Below are 16,798 nucleotides of genomic sequence, written 5' to 3'. Positions count from 1 at the left end.
CCTGTCCCTCTCTGGATGTTTTCATTATAGCCAAAGAATGCATAGAATGGTTTTAGCTGAGGTTCCCACTACTTTTAGCATGATCTCTATTTGACAAAAAAATGTGTTGACACTCTCTTAAATCTCATCAGAATAAAGGTCCGAAAGATCGATTAGTAGTGGTAAAAAAAGAATCACAGAAAGCCAAAAAAAAAAAATAATATTGGCTTAGCCCTTTGTAGTGCCCACAATTACTTGTTTTCTTATTGGTATTCAGCATCAAAATAGCCATATAGGAATGAGTTCACTTGGATATTTTTGGTCGAGTCGCTGGACTAAACAGCATTTTGAAAAAGTTAACTCACTGAGAACCTTTTAACCAATGCAGCATCAAGTAGCCACATCTGCAAGAATATTAAAGTTAAGTCTGGTATAGACGGATCCAAGATTCTGGTTGTCTAGATGATCATTTTGTAAGTTAGAGTTTTCATCTGACACAGTTGAGTGAGTTAAGGTGTCTAAATGTGCATACTCGAAGTTTGAGTGTTTACTAGCCAGATGAGGTCGAGTATCAGTATCTGTTTTTGTATTATGGCTTGACTAAACACTTCATCCACCTCTGGTGCCACGCGCTTTTGTCTTTTGACTTCTCGCAGATGCTCCACAATTATGGTTATAAGTGGCAAGCAACTCCCATATAGTTATTCTTTTGAACATTCTCAATCTAATCTCAACTGTTAGTTATTGCCTCATTTATATCAGAAGCCAAGTAATATATCTCTCTGAATGCCCTTCTGTCATCTAAAGAGGCAGATGCAGCCTTTGGACAAAGGGATCATCTGGACCTTATATTTTCGACAAGGAGCACAAATATATATGCGAAAAATCACTACAATCCATAATATCGGAAGTATAATGAGTTAGGTGCTAAGAACCTTAAAGGCTAAACCCATTACGTTTAAATTTTGAATCTCCTCTATGTCCGTTCAGCTTATGTTTCACTACAACACAATAAGAGTAATCCTTTTGCAGAGGTTTTGTGGTTCCTTTGGCTCAACAAATTAGGACCGGAAAACTTCATTTGATGATTCATAAGCAAGGATCTATAGAACCTGAACTATCATTCCTTCACGAGTTTCACACCTCAACTATTATTCGTTCCCTTTCCCTAACTGAACTATCACCATCTATGTATTAAAACATACCTCAACTATCGATTGTTCCCTTATCCTACCTAAACTATCACTTTCGTTCAAGTAGGAAAAGGAACAACTAATTGTTGGGGTGTGAAACTCACGAAAAAAATGATAGTTCAAGTATGTTTTTGACACTTACAGTTCCAATGCTACTTATACCTCCACTTCCCATACAGAACCTGAAAAATATAACAAATTTTAGTCAAATACTTTGTAATAGAACAAATATTGTGTAGCAGAACTACTTTTGAGCCAATTGCAAAAGGCTGCAGCTTGACAAAACAAGAATATATTCTTAAAGACACCTACATCTATATTCTTTCTGAGCATACTGAACAAACTCCCATAATGTTCATGCATAGGTTGTATACTTCAGAAAAAAAAATCCATTTTTTTCATCCGATTCGTCTGTTACACCTGTGCACTTTTTATGCTTATCTCAATTTCGATTGTTCTTAACTGATCATTAAGATACCTTCGCATCTTTTGTTCTAGGATTTCATTTGCAAAAAGGAATTGTTGATTTCTTAAGATATATCTCCTCATCATCCCTTGGTTAGATCTTAGTTACCAAAGGACATATAACAGCTGAAATGGAAGCCAAAACTGCCTCTCTAAGCTGTCACGCTGACGATTCATTGATCTTGAAACACCTCCACATAGTGGGGCAGGACAGTGAAGGGAGAAAATCATTATCCGCACCCTATATTTACATCAAACTAATGAAAACATTGACATGTATTTGCACCAAAGGACATATATCAGCTGGAATGTAAGCCAAACTTCCCATCTAAGCTGTAACAGGATTCCATGCTCTTGAACACACACACACACCCCTACCCACCCACCTAGTGAGGACAGGATAGTGAAGGGTATTTGCACCGGGAAAGATACATCCCAGAAGAACCACACCCTAAAATCAATCATTGAAGTGGTAGAGCCCGAGACTTTATAAGCCCCATATCAGCTTCCCGTTTAACCAATAAGAGACTCAAGTCCCATACTTTGCAGTAGGATGTGTGCTATCAAAGGTGTAACCCCACATCAACTCGCCAATTAACCAATGTGAGATTCAAGTCTCAGACCATGTATACGCTATGCGCCATCCAAGGCACTACTTCACATCAGCTCCCCAATCTAACCAATGTGAGACTCAAGTCTCAAACCTTATAGTAGGCCATGCGATATCCAAGGCACGACCCCACATCAGCTCCCCAATTACACCATTGTGAGAGACTCAAGTCCAATACCTTACAGTAGGATGTGTGTCATTACAAGGCACGAACCCCACATCAACTCCCACAACTTAACCAATATGAAACTCAAGTCTCAAACCTTATAGTAGGCTATGCGACATCCAAGGCACAAACCCCACATCAGCTCCCACAATTTAACCAACGTGAGACTCAAGTCTCATACCTTATAGTAGGCTATGCAACATCCAAGGCACGAACCCCACATCAACTCCCAGAATTTAACCAACGCGAGACTCAAGTCTCATACCTTACACTAGGATGTACGCCATCCAGGCACGACCCGACCCCACATCAACTCCTCAAGTCCCATTTGCAAATAGCATCATAACATGTAAGATTTTTTGGGGCCAAATTTCAAAGATTGGACCTTTATCCCCATATTATCTTGTACACTTATCAAATTAGAACACAAAACAATGACACTCTCTTTACCTATCACTATCCTCCACTTTCTCCCAAACTCAGATCCCCCTTACAAACTCCTTCAAACTCATCCATCTTTTTCCCTCCTATCCAAATGCAAAAACATGGAAGATTTCAAGAAAGTTCATACCCATTTCATCAAATTTGGTTTACACAATACCCAATTTGCACTAAGCAAATTACTTGAATTTTGTGTCACTAATCCATATGGAGATTTCTCATATGCTTTATCAATCTTTAATTCTACTGATGACCCTAATCACGTTATGTATAACATGATAATTAGAGGATATTCATTGAGTTCATCTCCCAGTTTCGCTATTGATTTCTATGAAAAATTGCTTTTTTCGGGTAATAAACCGAATTCGTTTACATTTCCGTTTCTTTTTAAATCTTGTGCGAAAATAATGGATACCCAGATGGGGAAAATGATTCATGGACATGTTTTTAAGCTTGGGTTGATGACTGATGTTTATGTACATGCTTCACTTATCAATATGTATGCTCAAAATGGTGAAATGGATGATGCAAGATTGGTGTTTGATAAAAGTTCTAACAGAGATGCTGTGTCGTTTACGGCATTGATTAATGGGTATGCGTTGAAGGGACGTGTCGGTGATGCTCGGGAACTGTTTGATGAAATGCCTGTGAGAGATGTTGTTTCGTGGAATGCGATGATTTCGGGGTATGCTCAGGTGGGACGGTTTGAGGAGGCCTTGGTGTTGTTTGAGGAGATGAGAAATGTGAATGTGGAACCTTCGGTGAGCACGTTGTTGAGTGTTCTATCTGCGTGTGCACGTGTAGGTGAACTTAAATTGGGGAATTGGGTGAGATCATGGATTGAAGATCACGGACTTGGTTTGAATATTCGTCTTGTTAATGCACTTATTGATATGTACTCAAAATGTGGTGATGTGAAGACGGCTAGGGTGTTATTCGAGGGTCTAGAGGAGAAAGATCTCGTGTCGTGGAATGTTATGATTGGGGGTTATACACATTCTGGCTATTACAAAGATGCATTGGCTGTTTTTCATCGAATGCAGCAAGAAGTTATCGATCCTAATGATATTACATTGTTGAGCATCCTTCCAGCTTGTGCACATTTAGGTGCTCTAGATCTTGGTAAGTGGATACATGTCTATATTGACAAGCATTATCAACACTTACAAAACACTTCTCTATGGACTAGTCTGATAAATATGTATGCAAAATGTGGAGCCATCGCAGCAGCAAAACAAGTCTTTCAGGGAATGAGAACGAAAACTTTAGCTTCGTATAATGTGATGATCTCAGGGCTAGCAATGCATGGTGATGCATATGAAGCTCTGGAGCTTTTCCGTAAAATGACAGAGGAAGGAATGAAGCCAGATGATATAACATTCGTTAGTGTTTTATCAGCTTGCAATCACGCTGGTTTAGTGGATCTTGGTCGAGAATATTTTAATACCATGATCCAAAGCTACAAGTACACACCAAAGTTGCAGCATTATGGATGTATGATTGACCTTCTAGGACGAGCAGGCCAATTCGATGAAGCAATGAACATGATCGAAAGCATGGAGATTAAACCCGATGGTGCAATATGGGGTTCCTTGCTAGGTTCTTGTAGAATCCACAAGAATCTTGAGTTGGGTGAATATGCTGCCAAGAACTTATTTAAACTAGAACCCGAGAATCCTGGTGCTTATGTACTCTTATCCAACATCTATGCCGGTGCTGGAAATTGGGACAAAGTAGCATCAATAAGAACTTTTTTAAATGATCAAGGAATGAAGAAAGTTCCTGGTTGTACCTCCATTGAGATTGATAGAGTAGTCCACGAGTTTCTTGTTAGTGATAGAACACATCAGCAAAGCAACGAGATTTATAAGATGTTGGATGAAGTCGATAGGCTATTGGAAATGGCTGGCCATGTTCCAGATACATCAGAGGTACATTATGAAATGGATGAGGAGTGGAAGGAAGAAAAACTAAATCAACATAGCGAGAAGTTGGCGATTGCCTTTGGATTAATCAGCACAGAGCCAGGGACAACTCTGAGAATTGTTAAGAACCTTAGAGTGTGTGGCAATTGTCATGAAGCCACGAAGATGATATCGAAGATATTTAACAGGGAGATCATTGCAAGAGACAGGAATCGATTTCACCATTTCAAAAACGGTTCTTGCTCGTGTTTAGACTATTGGTGAACTGATAAAGATCAAGCAGAGTGGATGGTTAAGTTCATAGCCAGAATGCTCTCAAGGTACTATCAGTAGTTATATACACAAATTTTGCCAAATACTTTTTCTGTAAAGATATTACACTGTTTGAGAAAAGCGAGTTAATCTCTGACACGCTCACTCAACTAACAGTTATTATCTCAGAAAGTCGTAACTCAACATACAACGTAATTACAATCCCATAGTTTTATTGAACGAAAACATCAGCCCCGAACAAATGATTCTTCTTTTTCTTGTTGTCATTGGTCTATATAATAGGATCAACTAGTATATCAGAGATGACATCTTTCAAGTTATTTTTGGAGAAAGTATAAGCATCTTCATCTTTATATATGAACTCAGCCACTCTTGTAAGATTAATTACACACATGAGCAAAACTCTTGGTATAATAATCATATCTACTTTAAAGTATTCTTCATTCAAATCCTTCCAATAATTTTCTATTATATCTCTTATTTTTACGTGTGCTTCTTCCTTTGTAACGCTATATTCTTTCATATAACATTCAACAGCAGAAGCCGCATTTCCTCGTTTTTGTTCTTCCTAACATAAATTAAAAAGAACAATTAGAGACAAATAAATGCATGAGTTTCTAAGAATGAGTCAAAAGATTTATGATTTATAGTTGCACAAATTTCTATGACTTATTTTATACTTTAAAAAAGAATGACGTCCTTTTTTGGTAACAACTTTCCACGTGGCATGTTTAAGACAACAAGATTAAAGGACAATTTTGTACATTTGACATGACTTTAATTTTGAACCACGTGATCAAAAGTCTTCTATATTTTCTTAAACTTCGTGTTAAGTCAAACTATATCATTCTTTGTGAAACGAAGAGAGTATAAGTTTCAAAAAGTCTTTTTAGTCAAGTAAATAATAGTAGATAAATTGAGATATATGCATATTTACCTCATGTGATACAAGATCATTGAGTAATCTTATAATGTGACAAGAAGCAACAACTATTGGTGGTTCAGTTGCTACCCAATCAAATACATCTTTAGTTGCAACATTTCCCAATGCTAACCAAGAAGTAGTTGTTAGCAATATGTAAGCACTTGTTGAAATTGCATTCTTCATATATTGCTCCATTTTTGGTACTTTCTTTCCATAATACCATTTTGCCTCTTGAAGGTAACCCCTTACTACCTTTTTCATCTGAAAAAATAAATAAAGTATTTGGAAAGTTAAAATGAGATAAGCTATAATAGAACTAGGGTTGTTCTTGGTTATGGTTAACAACCAAATCAAATCGTATTCTGAATCAAATTGATTAAAAAAAATTGATATTTGATTTAGTTTGATTAGATTTGTTTTTTAAATTTTGAAAACCGATACTATTTGGTTTGGTTTTGGTTTTACTAAAAAACAACCGCAGAAATAATCAAACCGAATCGATAAATTAGATATATAAATTTTATAATTATTTATATATTATTCATAAGTAAATTAAAAATAGGAAAAATGTACAAGTACCCCCTCAACCTATGTCTGAATTCTTAGAGACACATTTATACTATATTCAGGTCCTATTACCCCGTCGACTTATTTTATATATAATTTTCTACCCCTTTTTAGGCCTACGTGATACTATCTTGTGGGCCTAATGTGTGTTGACATTTTTTTTCAAGCTAGTGTTACGTAAGCCGAAAAGGGGTAGAAATTATTTGTAAAATAAGTTCAGGGAGGTAATAGGACCTTAGTATAGTATAAGTGTGTCTCTGGAATTTCGAGCATAGGTTAAATGTTACTTATGCATTTTCCCTTAAAAATATTTTGTTAAATTTTTATTAACTTAAGTCTTTTAACTTATCATTTTCTCAAGCCTAACACTTTAGCCCAAGTATAACTATCTCAAATACAAGTCCATCAAAATCCATTATAATCTTTACCTATTGTACTTCACATAAAATAGTCACACTTTCTTTTAAATGAATCACTTTGTTCGTGTAATGATAACTCTAATATTGTTTAATTGCTTGACTGAACTGACATTAGTTTTCTATAGATTGTTCATGTACTTGGTGTTTGTGTCTATCAAGATTCGTACGTCCTTCAAAAAATTATTACTTTCAAACTGAATAAACCAAAAAAACTGAACCAAACTGACAATAACCAAACCGATGGTTATTTTTTTCGTTTGATTTGGTTTGGTTTTAGGAATTTAAAAAACCGATTAGATTGGTTTATTTTTTATTTTAATCAATAACCGATCCAAATCGAACCACAAACACCCCTAAATAGAGCTACGTTGGTTTAAACTCAAATCTGAATCAATAACTCAAATTGAATTTTTTTTTATTGGTTATGAGTGTTGGGTTATTGGTTTATTAGCGGTTTTGATAACAATTTTGACTTTTTTGTTATCGGGTTATCGGTTCTTAATGATTTGAGGTTTTTCTTAACAGGTTAACCGATAACCCAATAGTAAATTAAAATAATCATATTAATACCATTTTTTGTATATAAAGTCTTTGACTTAGAATTTGATTTCCTACTTTTATTTTTGGTAATCTCAAATTTTTGATTATTCTACAATGTAAAAATGTTTGCTTTTGAGCAAAATATAACTTGTGAAACTCACGTGCATGATTTTATCACCTTGTTTCTAACTGATTTCAATATTATTTTTTTGGTCAAATCTTAACGGTTATTATTGATAATCAATTTTAGTAGTATATGTTATTTGCTACTCCTTTAATAAAATTAAGTACCTCATTTATGGAATAATTGACTAGAAATGACTTGTTTTCATTTGCCAACTCTTTCTCAATTTCATCATAAACGTCTAAAAGATCACGGTAAATAATCTTCATATATAATGGTAACTGTTCTGAAGCATCAATATTCCACCTACATAAGAACAATTATAAAAATGTTGTGAGCTATCAATATATATATAAAAGGGATAATGCACAAGTACCCCCTCAGCCTATGATCGAAATCTCAGAGACACACTTATATTATACTAAGGTCCTATTACCCTCTTAACTTATTTTATTAATAATTTTCTACCCCTTTTCGGCCTATGTGACACTATCTTCTGGGCCCAACGTTGGTTGACTTTTTCTTTCAAGCTAGTGCCACGAAGGCTGAAAAGGGGTAGAAAATTACTTATAAAATAAGTTCAGGGGGTAATAGGACCTCAGTATAGTATAAGTGTGTCTCTGAGATTTCGGGCATAGATTGAGGGGGTACTTGTGCATTTTTCCTATATAAAAACATAACAAAAAAAATTATTACCTTTCAATTGCCTGAGTGAATAGAGTAAGTTCATCTAGTTTCCCATAAATATCATATGTGTCATCAATAATTGAAATGAAGAATGAAATTTTTGTCAATATTTTCCTTGCAACGCTATACTGAGGCTCAAAATAGGTGCCTAAACACCAAAAGTAACACTCTACCAATCTGTCTCTTGCATAAGGTAATGTGTTCACTAATTCCATCTTTTTCCACCACCTACAACAAATTGTACATGTGTTTCGTCAGTAGGCGCGCTTAACTGATATATAAAAGAAAAGAATATTTACTTAAAGAGAGAAGACATAGAGTAACATCTGAATAAGTTGTTCTGAATTTTCAAAAAGACATGACTTTAACTGTGCAAACGTCTTATTACCTCAAAACAAACTTGAAGTGATATTATTACATCACTTTATTTATATTACTTCAAAATTGTTTAGGGGTAATAGGACGTCCGCATAATTAATGTGTTTGTTTGAGAATTCGAGACAACTTCAGATATCCACTTGTATAAATTTGAAGTGGGAACATAGTATAAAGACTCCTCAAGTAAGTATTTTAACTTTTCACCAAAGGTTAAGATATATACCTTGTCATATCAGATAGCTCCTTTTGATGCAATGTTTGCAAGATGTTGAAGTCTAGTTTGGCAAAGTTTAGTAAGACTTGATTGTGATTTTGATTTTGTTGGTAAAATGATATGTATTTTCTTGTTTCTACCCTCACAATGCCATCTTTAATTGGAAACTTGAGTGCATTTGTGATTTGTTGTGCAAGTTGGGAGTTGCTCAATTTAGGCAAAATTTGTTTCAATTTAGTAATGGTGAAATTGAGTGCTTCATCAAGAATTTGTTCTCCATGTACTCTGAATTGTGCTGCCTCATATAAGCTCAACATTCCTTCTACATCCTTAACCAATTCTTCCTTGAAATTTCCTTGGTCATTAGTGAACTTCTTAAATGCATCTGCTTCAACATTTATTATCCCACAAACATTTAGGTATATAATATGAACAAATACTATGATACCGGACCTGAATCCCCACCCTTTAGCAAGGATGCAAATTTCGAGTGTGGGTTAGGATCAGGTCTTGGGTTGGATCCCCGGGTCTAAATAAGGGGCTAGGACTCAAGTCTTAGGTTGGGGTCATGGGTCAGGAGTCAAGCACCGACCAAGATCAAGAGTTGATGTCAGGTCCTGGTCAGGGTTGAGAGTTGAGTCCCAGGACCCGACTTCCTACTCCTGACCTCGAGCCAATATCATGAACTTCCTACTACCAATCTTGACTCGAGAACTCAACTTCTCAATCTACGACCCAAATCCTGACTACTGACCCCGACCTTGAGTCCAAGTTGAATCTTGGGTCTCAAGGCGGGTCAGATGGTGAGGCTGAAAGAAAAAATTGTTGTTTTTTTTTTTAAATTTGAATGATACTTACCACATGAGACATAATAACCTTGTTGCCTAAGTAATCGAAAGCATAGAGCCATAGCATGAAGATCACCAATCGAATATTCTTCATAATGAGTGTACATGTAACTCAATGATTCATCAATCTCACTTTGAAAATGATAAGCTAAACCAAGACATTGAATTGTGTTGATAAGTTCAAGTTTTTCCAAAGAATTTGAAGGAGCCATCACTAGCATCTTTCTCACTTCTTCTTTTAGGTCTTCATGTTGCTTCTCTTCCCCTTCATTGGCTCCCTATTTGCAAATTAATACATTAGTCATCATATGATTTTTTTTTTATATCGATAGTATAAAAAATATTTATTTACCGGAAGATCAGCATAGGCAAGAAAATGGTCACCCCATAAAGTAGGATGATGACTACCAGAGCGACGTGTAATTATAACTTCATGATCCGCTGCAACGGTTTGTGTACACAACTCCATTTTTCACAAGGAGTTACAAAAGCTGTTTGGTAATGGAAATGTATGAACAAACATGAGTTAGGTCAAAAACTTTGTATAGACAAAAGTATAATGCATATTAAAAATTGACAAAATATTGTGGAGAAAAAGTATTACTAAACAGTAGTATATAATGCCAAGTTGCAAATTCAAGTTTTTTCCAACTTACTAATACAATGAAGCATATGATGACTCAATTCCTATTTATAATGATCAAGAACATGTGGAGATACTACTCATGATGATTTAGAGGTTTTAATTATTGACAATATTGTGGGGTCCATCCACATAATTAGGCTCAAGCCAATTTGTGAATACTCTCCGGTTTATTTTTATTTGTCTATTATATATATTAAAAATAAATATTTGTTTTTACTTGTACAGTAAATTGAAAAATTAGGGAAAATGCACAAGTACCTTCTAGATTATGATCAAAATTTCCAAAACACACCTTAACTAAACTAAGGTTCTAGTACCTCCCTAAACTTATTCTTTTTGTACTTTTGTGCACCTTTTTGGCTTATGTAGCATCTAAATATTTTCCACGTGCCTCAATTGCGCGGAATCACAGAGTGTGCCATGTAAGACAAAAGGTGCACAAAATTCCAAAAAAATAAGTTCAGAGGATAATAGGACCTTAGTATAGTTAAGGTGTGTCTCTGAAATTTCGGTCATAGTCTAGGGGGTACTTGTGCATTTTCCCAAAAAATTATAATATAATTTATCACTTAGTTTTTAATTTACCTTTGCAATTAATTAGTCATTTTTCAAAGAGTTAAAATTTATTATATTCAAGGAATTATTATTTATTTATTGTTCCTTATAAATACAATGTTTGTATTTATAATATTAGTTCAAATACAATGTTTGTTTTGTTTGTTACTTAAATCTTATTGTTTAAATTTACTATTAAGTAATAACCAAATGACCCATTTTGTGTAACAGTCGAATTTATGTGATTGCGTTGTTGCCTTAATAATTTTTTCTAATTTTGTCTTTACTCATTATTTAATATAATTGTATTTTATCCTTTACCCCACTTTCTCACATTAGCCCTCCACCTCGTGTCCTAATTTTCTTGCATGTTTATCATCAAATTATGAATGCGTGATATTATGTAACAACAAAGAACAATAAAATCTATTCATATATTGTATTTACTAAGACAATATAGTATGATACAATACAACACATCAATACGATTATAAAACAATACATAACAACCCTTCAATACCTAAATAGAAATTAGGTAATGTTAATATATTAGATATACTCTAAAATAATTAATTTATTTGTGAGCCTTAATTAGGCCTATTTGAAAGAGTTTTGCCTTGCTGTTTTGAGAATAGTTTTGTCAGCTACAACAAAATATGCCATCCCAGCAGCTATAATCATATAGCACAAAAATTTCATTAATTTACGGTGGGAAAAATCTTAATTTCTAGTAGTGTATGTCATGGTAACCGAATTAAAAAAAAGCATATAATAAATAAAATTATGGGTCCAGCGCATGTTGACATTTTTTTTCAAGTTAGTGTCGCGTAGGCCGAAAAGGAGTAGAAAATTATTTATAAAATAAGTTAAGTGGTAATCTTGTGGGTCCAGCGCGTGTTGACATTTTTTTAAGATAGTGTCACGTAGGTAAAAAAGGGGGGGAAAATCATTTATAAAATAAGCTCAGGGGTAATATAACATTAATATAGTATAAGTGTGTTTCTGAAATTTCGGGATATAGATTGGGGGTACTTATGCATTTTCCCTTTTAATAAAGCTAAGTATTACCAATCCGATACTTTCTATTCAAATTTGAACTTTTTTTATATGTATATTCTCATTCAACATTAAAGTAGTTAAATTAACCACATAAAATATGTTATTTTCTTTTATTATAGTATTTGCCTCAATAGTCGTAAAGTAAACTACCATATGTTTTTTGTTTGGGATTGATATGTATAATTAAAGGGAAATGCACAAGTATTTTCCTAAACTATGATCAAAATCTCAGAGACACACATTAACTAAACTAAGGTCCTATTACCACCCCTGAACTTGTTTTTTTTTTGTAAGTTTATACACCTTTTGTCTTATTTGGCACACTCCGTGACTCCACACAATTGAGGCGTGTGGAAAATATTTGAATGTCACGTAAGCCAAAAAGGTGCACAAAATTACAAAAAAGAAAGTTCAGGAAAGTAATAGAACCTTAGAATAGTTAAAGTGTGTCTCTGAGATTTCGATCATAGTCTAGGAGGATACTTGTGCATTTTTCCATAATTAAATCATAGAGTATATATTATGTGATTAATCTAACCATATAATTGACAAATGAAAACACACATAGTGATTCTATATCTAAATTCACGTAAAGAATTATAAATAGTTTAATTCTCGTAGTATAAATGACTTTTATCGTATCAAATACACGAATATTTGAAATCTAAGCCCACATGTGAAGTGATGTGCTAAAATTTTATGTCAATCTCTATCAACTAAAGCTTTTGAATGATCAAACAGCCACACATTGTTAATTGAAACGTGAATAATTAATTTGTTCATGGTCCACATTCATACAATCATGTGGCTTTGAGTAAATATAGTACATTATAAGAACAAGTCATGCTGCTTTCTACGTTAATTTAGTGTGTAAGTTCTTGACTCGACTATTTTCAATTTCATAAAAATAGGGAAAATATACAAGTATTTTTTTTAGATTATGATTAAAATCCGAAAGACACATCTAATTAAACTAAGGTCTTATTACTCCCTGAACTTATGCTGTTTGTAATTTTATACACCTTTTATCTTACGTGGCATATTTCGTGATTCCACGCTATTGAGGCGCGTGGGAGATATTTAGATGCCACGTAAGTTAAAAAGGTGCATAAAATTACAAAAAAAAAAAGTTCAAGGGGGTAATAGGACCTCAAAATAGTTAAGGTGTGTCTCTGGAATTTTGATCATAGTTTAGAAGAATACTTGTACATTTTCCCTAAAAAAAATTAACTATTAACACTCGACTACTTACGATATATTGTGTAAATATCTTACTGTTGGAATGACAGTAGCAACAGATGATTTTGCTCTCCTGCTACTACTCCTTTTGCATTTACAATCATTTTAAAAAAATAAAATAATATTTTTTTTGTTGAGGTACAAGCAATAAAGGGGAAAGTACCATGAGAACAACGCTTAGCCATAGCTAGTTTTTGATCCATTGAAGCCAAACTCACATTCTTGGCCATTTTAATTTTGTATTAAAAAAATTATACAAATAATAATTAATAATATGATAATGCTTCTTAATTTATCAAGAAATTGATGATTTTGTGAGTGAAGTAAAGAATGAAAGTTTATTTATAGGCACTTTGGACAAAAATGTTTGATGGTTTTGTCTAATTTCCAATGTCCCAAGTCACATGCTTTTAGAATAAAGTTCTTAATATTATTATATTGTGACTTTTAGAATGAAGTTCTTTATATTATTATAGGAAAATGCACGGGTATTCTAATCAGAGATATCTATATTATATTAAGGTCCTATTATTTTCTAAATTTATTTTATCAATAATTTTTTATTCCTTTTGATCGACGTGATACTATCTTGTGGGCCCAATACGTGTTGAGATTTTTTTTCAACCTAGTGCCACGTAGGCCGAGAAGGGGTAGAAAATTATTTATAAAATAAGTTCAGGGTTATAAGACCTCATTATAGTATAAGTGTGTGTCTGAAATTTTGGGCATAGATTGGGGGTACTTATGCATTTTCTCTATTATTATATTTTAAGTTTTGGTAATATTATAAATTAGTGTATTTGCAGATATCGAAGTTCTTGTTGTAGTCGATTCATTAGATTTTAGATTTTGATTATTTGACTATATTTATTTTCATAAATAAACTAATTGATGGTAGTTTGATAAATAATTGATAATATTATCGGAAAATTCCGTCGCGCAACAGCGGATTTAGGGACTGTTCTTCGCGACGAAGGAAATGGCAGAAGCTCAGATCAGAGATTGAGGCGAAGAAGAAAGAGAATCAGAAAAAAGAAGAAAAAAAAAAAGGAAAAGAAAAAGAAAAGCAAAGAAATTAAATAAAAATAATTAAAAATTACTTTTAAAATGTGTTAAGCGACTATTAGCGTGTGACTAACAAATATTTTTGTATAAGTGGTATTGGGTGAAAATGAGTTATACATACTATTGTGAAATTATTCAATGGGGTAATAGGACACCCGTAAAATAAATGTATCTTTTTAATAATTCAAAATAACTGTAATGGTGATTTTATGTCTTTTCTCTGATCTAGAACGTGCATGTGGAAATATTATTGATGATAATTGATGTTTTACAAATTGACAATATTGTGGGGTCCATCTACATATTTAGACTCAACCCTATTTGTCATGAATACTTATGGTTATATGAACATGAATAGTCTAGATAGTGATTTGGACAGTGGTTAACCAAAGTTGTTGCGTATGAGGTTAAATTAGGTCCAAGAAATAGATTTACTTGAGATTCAGATTGAGCGAGGAGCCATGTGACAAAGGGATAAAAGGATTGTAGTTTGCGTCTTCACACCTTGTTTGGATGGTTATTAGTTATTACCCGTTGTATTATGTCGTTGATTTCAAAAACAATGTCTGTTTTAATTGTTACTTAAATTTTACTGTTTAAATATATTATTAGGTAATAACCAAAAGACCCATTTTGTGTAACAATCAAATTTGTATGATGGCATTGTTACCTTAATATTTTGTTCTTATTTTATCTTTACTCGTTATTTAATATAATTTTATTTTATCTTTTACCCTATTTTTTCACAGTAGCTCCACCGCGTGCCCTAATTTTCTTGCAAGTTTATCATGAAATTATGGACGCGTGATATTATGTAACAACGGAACGATACAATCTATTCAAATAATATATTCACTAAGACAATACAGTATGATACAATACAATACAATACAATAATATAATACGATTATGAAACAATACGTTACAACCATCCGTTTTTATTTTATTTTGGTTGATACCTAAAATAAATTAGGTAATGTTAATATTAGATATACACTAAAATACTTAAATTAATTTATTTGTGAGCCTTAATTAGTTTTGTTTAAAGGAGTTTTCTCTTGCAATTTTGAGAATAGTTTTGTCAGCTACAACAAAATATGCCATCCCAGCAGCTGTTGAGATAATTAGAGCTTTAGCTGTTGGATTCAGATATGTTCTTGCCCATAGTGACATCTTCCCAATAGCAAACTGTATATTTCATAAACATTTGAGACCTTGTATGTTCGGTACGACGAAAAATATTCGAAAAATAATAATTCATTTTCTAGTGTTTGGTAAATATTTTTCAATAATAATAACAACGTATCCTAATATATCGGTGGGGGATAGGGAGGGTATTAGTGCATATACAATCTTCTTTCTATCTTGTGAAACTGTTTTCGAAAGACAGGTTCTTATCTCAAGTAAAGCATACCAAAAACAAAAATGAGAGGAAATATAGTAGTAACGATGTAATATTAAAATAAACGAGATCAGAGGGAACAGTAGCAACAACAAATAATATCACTAGCTAGTAAAAAATCCCTATTTTCCAATTATTATATTTGATTGAATTAGCGAGAAAAGAGAAAATGTTTAGTTGTTATTCTCTATATTTCAACGAGAATCTATTTTTCATCATGCATTTTCCTAGTGAAGTGGTTTAGTGGAAATAGAACTAAAAATAATCATATTCTATTATAATTTTTTTTTTGGTTTTCCACTCGGTGTCTGGTTACTCATATTAGAGCCTGATCAAATTTGGATGCGCGATGACAAGTCACAATGAAGGGTAAAGTATTCCCTAACAAAGGCAATTTCGTAATTTCATTAATATATTCACGATGAGAAAAATCTTAATTTCTATTAATTTATGCCATGATAACCGAATAAAAAAAGCATTTAATAATAAAATCAAAAAATAAGATAACAGGAGAGTAATAACAGTAACGCTAACAAGAGGAATTGAAATATGTGTACTACCCTAATAAAAAAAAACGCTCGACTATTTACTACCCTAATCTTAGACCAAAAGTAGGGTACCATTTTCCATAAAAAAATAATAACCATCAACACTCGACTACTTACTACGATCGAAATAGGTTTATATATAAAGTGTAAATCTTACTGTTGGAATGGCAGTAGCAACAGATGCAACAACAGCTGCTTTTGCTCCTGCTACTACTCCTTCTGCATTTACAATCATTTTAAAAAATAAAATTAATCATATAATTAAAAAATAATAATATTTTTTTTGTTGAGGTACAAGCAATAAAGTGAAAAGTACCATAAGAGCAACGCTTAGCCATAGCTAGTTTTTGATCCATTGAAGCTAAACTCACATTCTTGGCCATTTTAATTTTGTATAAACAAAAATTATACAAATAATAATAATAGTATGATAATGCTTCTTAATTTATCAAGAAATTGATGATTTTGTTAGTAAAGAATGAAAGTTAATTTATAGGCATTTTGGACAAAAATGTTTGATGGTTTTGTCT

At 33.0% G+C, this 16,798-nt stretch overlaps 3 protein-coding genes across 4 annotated transcripts; 1 reads left to right on the top strand and 2 right to left on the bottom strand.

Moving 5' to 3' along the window:
* The first annotated feature begins 2,341 nt into the window (after nt 1–2,341).
* Nucleotides 2,342–5,188, top strand: LOC107005349 (pentatricopeptide repeat-containing protein At1g08070, chloroplastic). Its single transcript, XM_015203922.2, has one exon. The coding sequence runs from the start codon at nt 2,848–2,850 to the stop codon at nt 5,041–5,043; it is 2,196 nt and encodes a 731-aa protein (XP_015059408.1). The 5' UTR covers nt 2,342–2,847; the 3' UTR covers nt 5,044–5,188.
* On the bottom strand, nt 5,081–10,433 carry LOC107005350 ((-)-germacrene D synthase-like). Of its 2 annotated transcripts, XM_015203923.2 has the most exons (8): nt 10,359–10,433; nt 10,107–10,245; nt 9,765–10,032; nt 8,916–9,291; nt 8,324–8,542; nt 7,795–7,933; nt 5,990–6,238; nt 5,324–5,620 (listed from the first exon to the last, which is right to left on the bottom strand). In XM_015203923.2, the coding sequence occupies exons 2-8, from the start codon at nt 10,221–10,223 to the stop codon at nt 5,324–5,326; spliced, it is 1,665 nt and encodes a 554-aa protein (XP_015059409.1). In that variant the 5' UTR covers nt 10,224–10,245; nt 10,359–10,433. The 2 variants fall into 2 exon arrangements, with proteins under 2 accessions (XP_027769516.1, XP_015059409.1); XM_027913715.1 differs by having other exon boundaries at nt 5,081–5,620; nt 10,107–10,423.
* Nucleotides 10,434–15,236: 4,803 nt separating this feature from the next.
* Nucleotides 15,237–16,651, bottom strand: LOC107006976 (early nodulin-93-like). The gene is made up of 3 exons (XM_015205466.2): nt 16,585–16,651; nt 16,426–16,487; nt 15,237–15,506 (listed from the first exon to the last, which is right to left on the bottom strand). The coding sequence occupies exons 1-3, from the start codon at nt 16,649–16,651 to the stop codon at nt 15,351–15,353; spliced, it is 285 nt and encodes a 94-aa protein (XP_015060952.1). The 3' UTR covers nt 15,237–15,350.
* Nucleotides 16,652–16,798: the final 147 nt, after the last annotated feature.

The sequence above is a fragment of the Solanum pennellii genome, chromosome 12 (genome assembly GCF_001406875.1).
Source record: "Solanum pennellii chromosome 12, SPENNV200".
Taxonomy (NCBI): domain Eukaryota; kingdom Viridiplantae; phylum Streptophyta; class Magnoliopsida; order Solanales; family Solanaceae; genus Solanum; species Solanum pennellii.
Note: the sequence above shows the minus strand (reverse complement) of the source record. Positions and strands in the feature narration are given on the sequence as shown.

Coding starts and splice junctions, on each gene's coding strand:
- LOC107005349 (XM_015203922.2), top strand. CDS start 2,848: ATGACACTCTCTTTACCTATCACTATCCTCCACTTTCTCCCAAACTCA.
- LOC107005350 (XM_015203923.2), bottom strand. CDS start 10,223: ATGGAGTTGTGTACACAAACCGTTGCAGCGGATCATGAAGTTATAATT. Junction 10,033..10,106: donor TTGCCTATGCTGATCTTCCG/GTAAATAAATAT, acceptor ATTTGCAAATAG/GGAGCCAATGAAGGGGAAGA. Junction 7,934..8,323: donor TTCACTCAGGCAATTGAAAG/GTAATAATTTTT, acceptor GTTCTTATGTAG/GTGGAATATTGATGCTTCAG.
- LOC107006976 (XM_015205466.2), bottom strand. CDS start 16,651: ATGGCCAAGAATGTGAGTTTAGCTTCAATGGATCAAAAACTAGCTATG. Junction 16,488..16,584: donor GGCTAAGCGTTGCTCTTATG/GTACTTTTCACT, acceptor TTGTAAATGCAG/AAGGAGTAGTAGCAGGAGCA. Junction 15,507..16,425: donor TTGCTACTGCCATTCCAACA/GTAAGATTTACA, acceptor TGAAATATACAG/TTTGCTATTGGGAAGATGTC.